Source organism: Dendropsophus ebraccatus, chromosome 6 (genome assembly GCF_027789765.1).
Source record: "Dendropsophus ebraccatus isolate aDenEbr1 chromosome 6, aDenEbr1.pat, whole genome shotgun sequence".
Lineage (NCBI taxonomy): Eukaryota > Metazoa > Chordata > Amphibia > Anura > Hylidae > Dendropsophus > Dendropsophus ebraccatus.
This window is the reverse complement of record NC_091459.1, coordinates 93237568-93251087: the sequence shown is the minus strand read 5'-3', so window position 1 is coordinate 93251087 and position 13520 is coordinate 93237568. Positions and strand designations below refer to the sequence as shown.

The following is a 13520-nucleotide window of genomic DNA, read 5'->3' as shown; positions in this document are numbered from 1 at the left end:
TTTATAGAAGTCCATGCTGCCTTGTGGTTGATCTGGATGTAACATATTCCAGGGCTGCAAATGCTACGTTTTTGTTTGTCTGGGCTTAAACTCATTTCTAAGAAACATGTCTGAGTCTACTTGGTTGCGGTAAAGGGATGTCTGTAATGAATTGTCTATGAAAGACTCTGTTGGTTAGAAAAGTTACTGACTTCTATTTTTTAAAAAAAACTAAAGCCTTCCAGTACTTATCCGCTGCTGTATGCCCTGCAGAAAGTGGTGTGCTCTTTCCAGTCTGGCACAGTGATCTCTGCTGTCACCTTTGTCCTTGACAGGAACTGTCCAGAGCAGAAGCAAATCCCCATAGAAAACCTCTCCTGCTTTGGACAGTTCTTGTCATGGACAGAGGTGGCAGCAGAGAGCACTGTGTCAAACTGAAAACAATACACCACTTTCTGCAGGGCATACAGAAACTGATAAGTACTGGAAGACGTTTTATATATATATATATATATATATATATATATATATATATTTATTTTTTGTTAAATAGAAGTAGTTTGCAAATCTATATAACTCAATTTAAAGACAATTTTCTTTTCTTTGAAATACCCCTTTAATGCAAAGGTGAACACTCTAGGGTTTTCTCCAAATAAGAAATGAGACTTAATACTTTTTGGAGGGTTTATTGCATAGTTGCCCAAACAAAGAAGCAGAGCTGAATATTAATTTAAATAAACTGGTATAATAAAAGGAAAGAAATACAATGAGTATTAGCAATTTGTTTCATCCAGCGGCCCTCAGCTTCATAGGCAGCAAACATTCATATGCAGATGAAAAACAAACTTTACTCGCTTGAGTATAACTTACATAAGAAGAATGCACAAATTATAGAACAATTCTGCTTAACTGTAGTGTCTAAAAATTACATGTTACAGAATAAAAAAAATAATTTCATGCAATTAAACCTCAACAAATGTAGTGCCGGTCAGCACAGGGCTACACAAGAGTGACTATAGCATTTGTAATGTGCAACTTCACATTCAATTATTTAAAGCTTAACTCCACATGTAAAACCATTGTTATGTAGTGCGACTATGATAAAATATATTGCCCCCTGCTGCTGTGTAGTCACCCGTCAGATCTCCCATCTGTCCTGAGGTCTCCTTCACCGCAGCAGTCAAGAACCGCTTGTATCAGTGACTACGCCGTCTATACATGCAACAGATTAACTGGGCCTCATGAATAAAAAAGTAAGAAAAAATTGTAAGGAACTGATCAGATCACATCTGATCAGACTTTCAAACTTAACCTGACTTATTACCATAGACAACAATGAGACTTTGTTGAGGCAAGAAACTGTGGTCACCACTAGTTGGCAGGTGCAATATTTCCTATACATACTAGTAGACTACACACAGGGCTTGGTGAGCCCTTAACTCTTTTTTTTTTAATTTTTTTATTTAGACTTTGATACAGCAACACTATAGGGGAGGTTTATCAAACTGGTGTAAAGTAGAATTGGCTCAGTTGCCCCTAGCAACCAATCAGATTCCACCTTTAATTTTTCAAAAAATCTGTAGAATCTGACTGGTTGCTAGGGGCAACTAAGACAATTCTACTTTACACCAGTGTGATAAATCTCCCCCAATATGTTTAGCTGTAATCTAATCCACGAAGACCTGGTGAAGACTATGACCATTATCTAGTTTGGATAAATGCTATGACCAGTGAGCCTGAAGAAGATAGCTAAGGGCCCTTTTACAAAAGGTGTACATGAGGCCCAAGCTCACAAAATGCTCATCTCAACAGAGTAAAGTGGTTGTCAGACTGCCTCCCCCGTGGCTCTTAGGCAGAACTCTTTTGGAAGTGTGTCCAGTGGTTTAGTGTTCTAATCCCTGGTGTCCAGTGGTTTGTGAGCCCAGACCAACCTTCAGGCTGCTCACAGACACTTTACATGCAATTAATTGTAAATTATTTCAATTATCAGCAGAAAACTGTGATTGCTTAGTTGTTCACTATGATCAGGTAGCACTTTCCTACTTTATGAATGCCACTGGTGCTGCATGGATAGAAGAGACAAGGCTATATGAGCTTATGTTCATAAGAGTCAACCAAAAGGGTTAAAGGGCCAAAGCATTTTATAGCCCGAAAAGTCCTGCTTGCAGTAGTCCCCGTTAATGTAACACTGGTAACCTGTCCACAGCTACGTGCAACAGAATTTTATATATTTATTTTTTTAAATCAGGCTTTAATACCTATGATGTACTCCCCATCCTTGCAATATTTACTGCAATAGTCCAAAAAAAGTAAAAAAAAGATTCAATAATTTTGGCCAAGGTTAGAAATACTGAATCATGAATGCCATTTGACACTGCCTTGGTGTGTATCTTATTTTGTTCCTCATATAGCATATACAAGAAGAAGTACACAGTCTTAAGACAAGCCCTATCTATGGGAAATTAAATGAGCAAGTGGTGTCAACCTCAACTGAGGGAACTGGAGGGTTAAATACCAGTGGTAACAGTATGGTGGACTTTAGACATGAGGCCAAAGGTGGACACATAGGGGCTAACTTTCTAATGTACTGTATGCCCTCCTCCATAAAGGGCTCCTCTGTTTAGATGGGTATTAATCTATATCCACACCCACATTTTTTTCTCCTGCTTGGCAACATTTATAACACTGTAGGATGTATAAAAATCAGAAAATTACCTATTCTATAGATACATTTTTCTGTTAATCTTTTTTTTCTCCATTTTCCATATAACTATATATATGAAAAATAATCCTGAAATCTTGCAATCATCACTCTGGCCACTAAGCCCAATAATAAGTTGACACTTCCCCGCATTCCACAGTCTCCTCATCATCGGCAACATTACAAAGAAAGGTGAGACAAAGAATCCACCATTCACAACAGGCGATGGTCATAGCTCTCCTCCTCCCCTCTCTGTGTGGGTCATAGAGCATGCCTAAAACACTCTCCCATAGAGATCAGTGAGTCATAAGACACATGAGCCTATTCCTATGGCCCATGTGACTGCAGTAAAGCACATCTGTTAACAGTGGCTCGGGCAAGAAGCCACCCTCCATAATTGTGTACAGAAAATATAAAAGAAACATTTGCGGAGGACTAAAAAATAATAAAAGAAATGTCCTACTCTGCTTTTGTTAGATGATACATTCCCTTTAAGGCTTTAGAAAAATGAAAAAAATTACAAGATGTTAAAGTAACCCATAAAGAACCTTTATGGCATTTTACATGGGACTTTTGGCAATACTAGTAAAACACTGTATTATCTGGCATTGGTGTTGTCCAAAATAAGACAATATTACAAGGAATATGTATATAAATGTACAGCTAAAAGTGTATTTTTCTACTAGTTGGAACCAGGAATGTCACATACTTCTGTTTTTATATGCAATGCGGTGTCTACTTGGTTGTTGTTTAATCTGTGTGTTGTTTTTGTGTTGTCAGGGTAGAGATGTCCCTGTTGGTGTACAGCAGGAAACATATCAAACTGCATTTAAAGTGGAGCCAAGCATACTGTAAATGATCTCAGACTTATTTTCAGACCTCTCATATTGCATGCCTATAAATGCTTTAGCTCCCTTGTAATTGAGCGGTACTGACATCAGTACATTTCCTGAGTATTTCTACCTCCAAATAAACTGTACTGCTCAAAATCCATGCAACTTACTGTAAAACACTAAATTCTAAGTAATAAAGTTAGAAAACATAGTATCAAATGTTTCATCACAAAATGTTTATTTCGTCAATGACTGAAGCAATTTATATGGACAGGATTTTACTGAACACGTCACAATGTCATTCCTTTCCCTATGGCTTCTATCCACTTTCCATAAGCAACCTACATAATATCAATACTTTATATATCTCTTGACTGCTACTTAGTACTCTACAATCTATGTCTGATATCATAACTTATTCACCTTCAAATTACTATCAGCTATGGTTGAAAAGAAAAACAGCTTTGGCTCTGACTTATATCTTTCTTTATTGTGGTATTTCCTAATGTGGAAATTAAAATATAACCATTGGCTCTTGACTTGGGAACCATCGAGAAAATATTTTACCTAACAACTAACACTTGACAATGGAGCTATTGTTATACCATTGAATTGGAAATTAAATGGAAAAATCCATGGATCACAAATATAGACATTTACTGGAATGAACCAATGTAGCCTATAGATTCATATTGTGTACTTTTGAAGGCACAATCTTCCTCTTGTCATTAGTTCCTCTTTGTGTTTAAAGGACCACTCTAGTCAGAACTGATACACTGTGCTATGCCCAGTGCTTGGCTTGATAGGGATCCAAGATGCAGGGGCACCCCTCAAGTTGACACTAGACACCAGGCAGAGTATGATATTTCCCTGCAGTGTCCCTTAAATAATTTTCTTCTTATATGTGATCTACTTCATTATGAATAACACTGCATTAAAAGGAAAAGCCATTGTGAATTTGGCTTAAATGCAATGTTGCACAAGATTACAAATACGGTAAGGTAGATTATTTCATACAAATCTACAGTACCCTAACATGTTAATATTAGATACAGTTATATCTTTCTCCACCCTAGTTTTGATTTAGAAAAAAAACCCTCTGTGGGCCTCTAGTTTCCCATTACTGCACTTTCAAAATGTGGACCATTCTTCATCTGCCCAAAGTAAAACAGGTCTGCAATTGAGCATGCATACTGCAAGACCCTTTAGAGGGAATGAGCCCATATACCCGCTGTAAGTGCAAAGAGTATCTCTTGTGGACACAAGAGACTTTGATCAATAATGCCTTAAAATGGATTTATTCAAAAAGTTACAAATAAACTTTAGTCTATCGATATAAATATTATAATGATTCAAAAAAGTATTATGGATTTTTAGGACGTCATCTGCACTTGAGACTATGCCGTATAACTTGTACTTTCAATGCTTAATCAGTCCCACATCTCCACTGTAATATACAATATATCGCAGATAGTCCCTGCTCTCCAACTGTAGCTAATGAATAATATTTCACTGTTGGAAGATCAGGATAGAAAAATAGTAGATTTTTTTTTATCATAACAGTATAAGTAACAACAATGCATAAAGTGGGTTTTCAAACATATATCATATATAAAACAGATTTCTTAATCACCCTCCAATTTTGCGATATTTTCAGTAACCCACTCGAGACAATACCTCATTTTTGTATTTTTAAATACTCCCTTTGATATTCTCAGAGATACTGTTACATTGTATAATAAAAAAGGCCTCAATTTATCAGATACAATTAGTTAAAAAAAATAGTGCTTAATACAATAAACAATAAAATCTAATATGCATTAAAAATAACAGTAAAAAAATTGTAGTCACATTGTTAAAAAAAAAACAAAAAAAAACCATAATAATGGTGGTAGTTAGTACCCAACTGGTCAACGTTGTAGTGTCTCACGATTATTGAACATAATGCTACTTGGAAGAATTGTTTTCCCATCTATAAGCTATACAGTAATATACTGAAGAACACCTCTAAACATGATCTTTGTGCTTCTGGAAAAAAAAAAAAAAAAACACACACAAAAAGAGAACGTCCTAGGTAGCTTGGCATAAAAAATCTACTTGTTACTCTATTTCCAGCACATTTTTGTAATGTTACAATGATTCGTAAAGCTTATATTAAAATGGTTAAATGCATTTGGTTCTAAAGTTATAAATAACATATACTGCCCATGTAGTGTATGATTATCGACTTGTAACTTATAACCTAGTCTCCTAAACAAGTGAAACCATGAACAGGTCTGACTTTAGAACTTTAAAGATGGCCTCATATAGATATGCCACAGGTTGTTGTACATAATCTCACAGCCTTTGCATAGTGGTGATACAATAAAAAAAAAATCTATACATAAACACGTATATATCTTTCATCTGTTGAATGACAGCTCAAGGCAGTTTGGCAGCAAAACATTTTATGAGGCTCATCATAGATTTCCACAAGAGAAAAACATAAAGCTAGGTTATTAAAAAGGGAACAGGAACTGGTCAGCCTGAGCACCAGCGTCTACAGCCAGGTGAGGTAGGTGTCATTTTTGTTCAACACACATTCCACATCATTCAGACTTGGAATCAAATCTTCAGACTCAAGTGTTCCTAAGTCGACATTTGTTCCCGGAAGGGCATCAAGAAAGTCCGGAAAACGTGTCTGTGGATTCAGGTTCAAAGTTGGTTGTCCCAGAATTTCACCTGTAGAGAAAAATTTGCATTACATTAAAGGAGGAACAATGGGCAAACCTTGTAGAAAAAATAAGGAGACTTCTTAAGTCCAGGGACAATTTAAAAAAAAATATTGGGCAGGGGGTGTAGCAAACATAAAAAAGGTGACTTTCCCAGAAAACTGCCATGTGTGACACCAGCCTTAAAGTGACTCTGTACCCACAATCTTCCCCCCCCCCCAAACCGCTTTCTGATAGCTGCTTTTGTTTGAATATCTGTACTGGGGTCCGTTCGGCAGGTGATGCAGTTGCTGTCATAAAAACAACTTTTAAACTGGCAGCCCCGTGCCCTTTGGCCATGGCTTACATTGTGTATGCATTAGGCTGGCACAACCTCTCTGTCCCTCCTCCCCACTCTCCCCATCATTAGGAATGCTCCAGGCAGATTGCCTCCTATTCATCAGCTGTGTCAGCACTGCACATGGGCTGGATCGTTAAGGCACCTGTGTAGTTTTCACTGCAGAGGAATAGGAAAAATGGTGAAGAGGGTGGGGAGGAGGGACGGAGAGGTTGTGCTAGCCTAATGCATACACAAACTAAGCCACGGCCAAAGGGCACAGGACTGCCAGTTTTAAAGTTGTTTTTTTAGGACAATAACTGCATCACCTGCCGAACGGACCACAGGACAAATCTTGGAGTAAAAGCAGCTATCTGAAGGAACAAGCGGTTTGGGGGAAGGGGGGGTCAGATGGTGGATACAGAGTCGCTTTAAGTAGGCAAATAGACCTACAGCCAATGTTCTAGTGTGATCATCATCGTGATCATCACGACATAGTAGCTGCTCCATTCTCTTAGCATGTCCACTTCAAGTGGGGAGAAAGTTATAGGTCTGCAATTATAGGACTGCTCCCCAGTATTATAGGACTGTTCCCCAGTAAAAAAAAAAAAAAAAGAAAAGTCCAAAATATTACAAGTAATAACCCAAGATTGGCTTCTAGTGTACACTCCTTTATACAGTATTAGGCCAGGTTCACACTATGTATTTTTTACAATAAACAACGTCCGTTGTTGAAGATTGCAAAAACGGCCACTGTTTATTGCCAGTGTGGCATTACAATATTTTGTATGGTACAGCAGCCATAGTGTATATACACTGTATACACTACGGCTATTGTTCTCTGCGGCCACACAAAATAACCGTACAGAACAGCCTATTCTCACAATGTAAAGAACGGCTTTCGGCAGTACTTTACATTGTGCTCTATGACTAATTGGTGTGCGGGCACACCCAAATGTGCCCGCATTCCAATTAAAATAAAGTGATGTTCACCCAGCCGATACTGCAGTATCAGCCGGGTGAACATCGGAGACATTAATCGTTGTTTGACACGTCAAACACCAGCCATGTCAAACAATGACTGATGTTCATTCAGTGTCTGAACATGGCCTTAGACTATATTATTATATTATAAAATTGAACTCTTATTATTATTAAGTAAATAATTATTATTTTGATTTATCATTTAGACTTTGGTTTGCTAGTATTAGTTTTCTTTCTTTTGGAGGAAAGCTAATTTGCATATTTTTCCCAAGGCACTACCCCCAAAAAAAGCATTATTCAGATTGTACACTCTTACGGGCAGGGATCTCTCTCCTTTTGTTTCACTGTTTGTTCTTTGTTTTGTTTCTTAGTCATTTTACGTGCTTGTTACTTTCTCCATTGTACAGTGCTGCAGAACTTGTTGGCTATATATATAAAGCCTTTATTAATAAATATGTGGGTCACCAAGCAGGAAGAGTGTTGGCCAATAGCTAGTCATCACTTTACTTTAGTCTCTGTCTTCAGATTCCTTCATGAATATTTTATATGTTTGTTTGCATAAGTGCTTAGCAACAAGCAGCAGGGGGGTGGCAGAGTCACTTGGTTTTCAGAGCGAGGGCTGATGACATTGATTGATAGATTTCCACCAACACTTCAACTCCCAGTAACCAAGGGGGGATGTGGTCCCAGATTCCCAGTTTAATATGTATTACTGTATGTACAAATTTATTATGTTTTTAATATTAAATTTGCTTCCAGTTTTTTTTTATGTTTTGCTTAGTTGACCCCATAGACAATATACCAAAAGTATCAGTAGTGTACAAAATTCATACCAAAGAATTTAAATATATCTAATTTGAGATAAAAATTCTACCTGTATCCATTTCATCCATATTACTAAGGAAATCGTCAGGTGTTGTTGGTATGCTATAACATCCCAGGCCAAGCCCGCTGTCTGTGCTTTGTTCTCTGGAGTGGTATGGCCCACTATGGAGGATAACAGAATAAAAGTAGGTTAGCAAATAGACTCCATGTAGGTCAAGGGTATTGTGCATCTCATCCATTCCTACTCAACTTACCTGCTAAGGAAAGGGTCTGAACCATTGTTTGTTATGGATCTTATGTCTTGGTTCATGGTAGGAGGGCTCACTGTGTTCTGAACAGGGGCAATGTTTTCAGACTCCATTGGAATTTGTCGACATAAAGCAGCTTCCTGGATGAAAAAGAAAGAAAAAAAATTAGGACAGGATATAGATTTCTTATATCAAAGAATTTACATACTTGATGAAATGAAAGTCACATGTTTAGGAGAAACTTTATCTTGTGGAGTAATTTACATATTTTAATTAGAATGCCAATTTCTACAAAAATCCCTAAGCTTGTCACAGGTGACTGGATTGCTGTAAGCTACGTTATTTCAGTCTGCAGTCATCTTTTTGACAAAATCTCAATCCAATAATTAAGCTGTGCCATAATTAGTTTCTATTCTTCCCGATAACCTGGAGCCAATGGGTGGGTAACGCACAGACAAGGTGTATCATCATCTCTTCCACTTTGGAAGACTCATGACTCATGAATAGGGAGTCATGAACTTAAGCACGAGAGTGTCTGTGCACGTGTCCAACGCTCACGTTGCCTCAATCTACTTCATTATGCTCCATTCATTACTATCACTGTTCCACCCAGTTTTCTGGGCAGTACTACTTAGTTTATTACGTTGCTTATATACATTAATAATATTGTTCACTTGTTTGAGTATCAGCCTAAAAAATTAGACTTCCAAGAAAGTCTTAAGATATCAGGTGTGACATAAGCAAAGCACACTAGTGTTCACACTAGATGCATTCAAATCTCTGAGCACATCCTTAGGACTAAAGGCCCTATTACACAAAGCGATTATCAAATATGGGCGATATCGTCAGTTACGGTCGATAGAAAACAACGATCAGCCAACATGCTGTCGCTATCTTCAATGGGCTTCTCTGGCAATCTAGTGATCACCCAAACAGCCTCAACGCACCCAACCCCGCCCCCCTTGCTCCAGCATAGGTTTTGAGTTTTTATACCCAATAAATACCTATACTAGAATACAGATCTTTTATAAGAAAGCAAGAATTGAGCATAACTATAGAAGTTGGAAAAGGTTTTTTCTTGGACTAAAAGATTAAAGGGCGATTTTTTGGACTCCAACATTAGAACTGAGCTACAATACCAGTCACAGCCGTACCACCAAATTGTAGACCTTACATTCAGTATGTCTTATTGGAAAGAAAAATGCTGGTCATAGATGTTAGATCACTTTCAGCTGAATGCTCTCACCCAACATCAAAATAAAAGAATGGGGCATATTGAGAGAAAAGTGCCCAATTCCCCCCCCCCCCCCCCCCCCCCCCCCCCCCCCCGACATTTGCTAGAATCAGTGGCATTTTTTTTTAATTATATTTTTATACTTTTTTTTATTATTTTGTCCATCTTATGACCAAAGCTGGTCATACACAATCAACAGCTACCTCTCCAGATCCCACCATACACATGAAGACTCAACTCTGAGAGTTTAGACTCCTCTGTCAATAGGTTATCTCCTAAGAACAAAATGATTGACCACTTAAACCTCCACATGATTAGGAGGAGTCAGAATGCCATTATATATTTTTTATATATATTTTTGGCCCTACCCAAATTGGTGGGTTTGGCTGGCAAATGTCTTATGCCTTTAGCCTTTATTGATCAATTACTTCTTTTAAGTGGGGGTGTTGGTCATCAATTTGATGTTAAATACAAGCAGAAGAAATTGGGGCGATTTGTCTTGTTATGGCTCAGATGTACGAAACAGGGAGGTTCATTGTGACCTTTTACAGTTATTACGAAATTGAAAGAGATTTCTAACAAGCTCATGTATTCTTGTGTACTCTGTAAACATCAGTAGGCACAAACAAAAGATATTCTAAGTAATCCTAACCATCTGATGGCAATCTATAGGTGGGAGCTCTGCGGGAGAGCTTTGTATAGGAATAATAGAAACAGCTACATAACTGGAGGGGATTTATTTGGGTATCTGACTTTCCATCATGGTATGTAAGGATACTCAAGACATGGCCAGGGGCTCTTCATGGTTATAAATGTCTAACAAAGGCTCTGCAAGTAAGAAACCCAGCTAGCCCAAAAAGCAAGCCCCCAGCTCCTGTTCTGGGAGCTGTAGAACGCAACACAGATGAGATAAGGTTTGTATTTCTCGAGGATATGCTTCCTCCTTAGAGAAGGATGTGGATTATTTCTCTATGTTTTCTTGGCTGTGGTGCAGTAAATTTACTGCCTTGTAAACATGGTATCAACAGATCTTTCATTCACGAATCCTAACAAAGATCAACAAGCCAATACACATTCCAGCTCAATGAGAGCACAATGTAAAAACTCAATAAAAACATCAAGGGGGTCTACTTCTGCATAAACATAACTGACTGTAATACATTACTGCGCCTGGCTTGAGAAAAAAGAACTTGGAAGATGGCATAGCTTTAGACAATAAAACATATATCAGAGGTCTTAACTTTTCTAGCTTAAGGCACATTTACATATAAAAACTATATATTGTGTTTCCTCCACTGTTATGTTTCATGCGGCAAGATTCAAGCTTATAGTAACATATTAAATGGCCTAAAATTTATTTTTTGTTGGGTTCTGGTAGCATGTTTTTGTAGTGATGTTTTTTTTGTCAATAATCAGCATGCTCTGGGTATGGAATTTTTCGCTTTTTTCCTCACTGGAACCTTGTCAAACCTTCCACATTTGATTCCCGATGCCTTCCCGTTCTGTGGGGAAGGAGGAGGCAGCCTGAGTACCACCTGGAATTCCAGGACACAGCCTAGGTAATAGGCTGTATCCCGGATTCCAGGTGGTACTCGAGCTGTTTCCTCCTTCCCCATGGAACGGGAAGTTCCCCAAGAACTGTTTCCGGTGTTCGATCATCTCTACTTAGGATAGAGGACACAAGGTATATATTTGCATGTCAGGCAAACACCTATGTCATATAAACTCTTGCAAGGGTGCCAATATAGTACTTGGATATCTGTATAGCACGTTTTTGTTCTGTGCACCCTTTGCTCTCCTATGCCTAATCTATGTACCTATCTTTCGCCCTCTCTATTTTTCTCTCTCAATCATTATATGTTTCTCCTCTCCACTTTCCTCATAATCTTTTTGTCTTTGCTTTTGTAGAATATCTTCTCAGTACAGCAGCGTGCAGCAGCAGCATTTTGTCACTGATGAGCTCTGTGCACTGGTAACAGTCTCCTTCCTTTCTCTCTGTAGACTGCCTCATGTGGTCATGTGACTGCTCCTCTTAAAGCTATACCGACGTCACACAGGGGGTGGGCTAGTGCAACATCCCTGCTCATTGGATGTGTTCCGGGCATCATGGGAAAGCGCAGAATACTTCCTGCTTTCTAAAATGGCGGCTGCCATTTTAGAAAGCAAGAAAAAAAAAAAAATTCGGAGCAGACTTCCAAAAATCCGAATTCAATCGGACTCGGACTTCCGCGGACCTGGATCCCATACCGGCCGAACCGGTTCGCTCATCTCTAGTGGAAACTTATTCGCACAGATTTTTTTTTAGTACAGACCAGGTGGATTAAAGAGTACCTGTCATTAACAAAAACTATTATTATTTTACAGAGATATATAAAAAGTGTTGATCGGTTAAGAGTGTTCAGACTGCGATCGATCTGATCGATCTGAGACCAAGCTGAAAGAAGTGCACACTTAGCTTCATGTGACCTGGACAGACTCCCTATGCAAGTCTATGGGTCCATACAGATCTCATACAAACAGAGTGTGGAGAGGGGCACAGTAGCAATGCGGTCATTTCCCTGCACGCTATACTGCACAGTACGGGTCTGTACACTGAAAAACTGTTAATATGTCTCTCTGGCATGTCAAAAGTTTTCATTGAACCTGTTTGCTTTATTTATTTTATTAAGGTCAAAAAAATAATGTTACAAAAACTAAATAGGCCAAACTAATAGTATTCTATAGGACTAATAGCTAGAAGGATTCGAACTTTCACAGAAATGCAAATAACCTGCATTTTACTTAATCACTAACACGTTTTTTAATAACAATATATCACATTGAGTTTTACCTAATGTTCTCTACACACAGCTCAGGGCTATATACGTAGTTTCCTGAGATATTCCTGAGGTATTTCTTAAAGATACATACAGTTTAGCTTCGAGTTGACATCAGTGAAATCACACACCTTTAATCCAAATAATTAAGGTATTAAGTAGTAAATAAACTGGGAAAAGGAAGAATCCACACGCTAGCTCTTTCTGATTGTTCCTAGCATGGCAGCTTTAAGTCAATAATAGCTGTGCAGGCTCACGGCCCATCTCTTGGTGTCATTGAATTGCACTGTAAATTTGCCTCATGAATGTGTTAGATAAAAATGCACCAGAGGTCTTAACAAGTTCAAACAAGTTTTTCTACCTCTATTTTGGGCACCGCAGCAGCTGCTATTCCATTTTTTAATCGCCTGTTCCTTCCAGGATCTGCCTGCTGCCCCGAAGCATTTAAAGGGTTGCTAACTTAATAGTTAAGTCTTCCTCCAGGCATTGCATTTTAATTTGCATTTATCCATATATAAAACAGTTTAAAGTGAAAATCAATTTTAAAGCATTATAAAAGCAATGTGAACATTTTCTCTGTGTAATACTATAACGGCCTCTTACTCTTACACAGAGAATCTGTAAATGAGCAATGATCCACGAGATCACGCTCGGTTCCAGGGTAGGTTTGGGCGATCTAATAGAGTATTAGGCCCTCAGATGTGTATCCGTCCCAGTCCGCCCCATTGATTGGAATGGGCTTATCTGTGCCGTAAATACAACCCATGTTATGGCTTGCCAATATTCATTGTGGCACGGATCATGGCCCTTTACAGATTCATTGAAATTACGGATATGTAAAAAGTAGGGATGGTCCAAACAGAGTTCGGCTCG

At 38.3% G+C, this 13520-nt stretch overlaps 1 protein-coding gene across 1 annotated transcript in view; it reads right to left on the bottom strand.

Moving 5' to 3' along the window:
* Positions 1 to 649: 649 nt before the first annotated feature.
* Positions 650 to 13520, bottom strand: part of WWTR1 (WW domain containing transcription regulator 1) — a 67093-nt gene continuing 54222 nt past the window's right edge. Inside the window, exons 4-6 of the mRNA XM_069975377.1 lie at positions 8604 to 8737; positions 8399 to 8511; positions 650 to 6234 (exon numbers count right to left, since the gene is read on the bottom strand). Of these exons, the coding sequence (XP_069831478.1) occupies positions 6053 to 6234; positions 8399 to 8511; positions 8604 to 8737 (429 nt within the window). The 3' untranslated portion in view covers positions 650 to 6052. The remainder of the gene's footprint in view (positions 6235 to 8398; positions 8512 to 8603; positions 8738 to 13520) is intronic.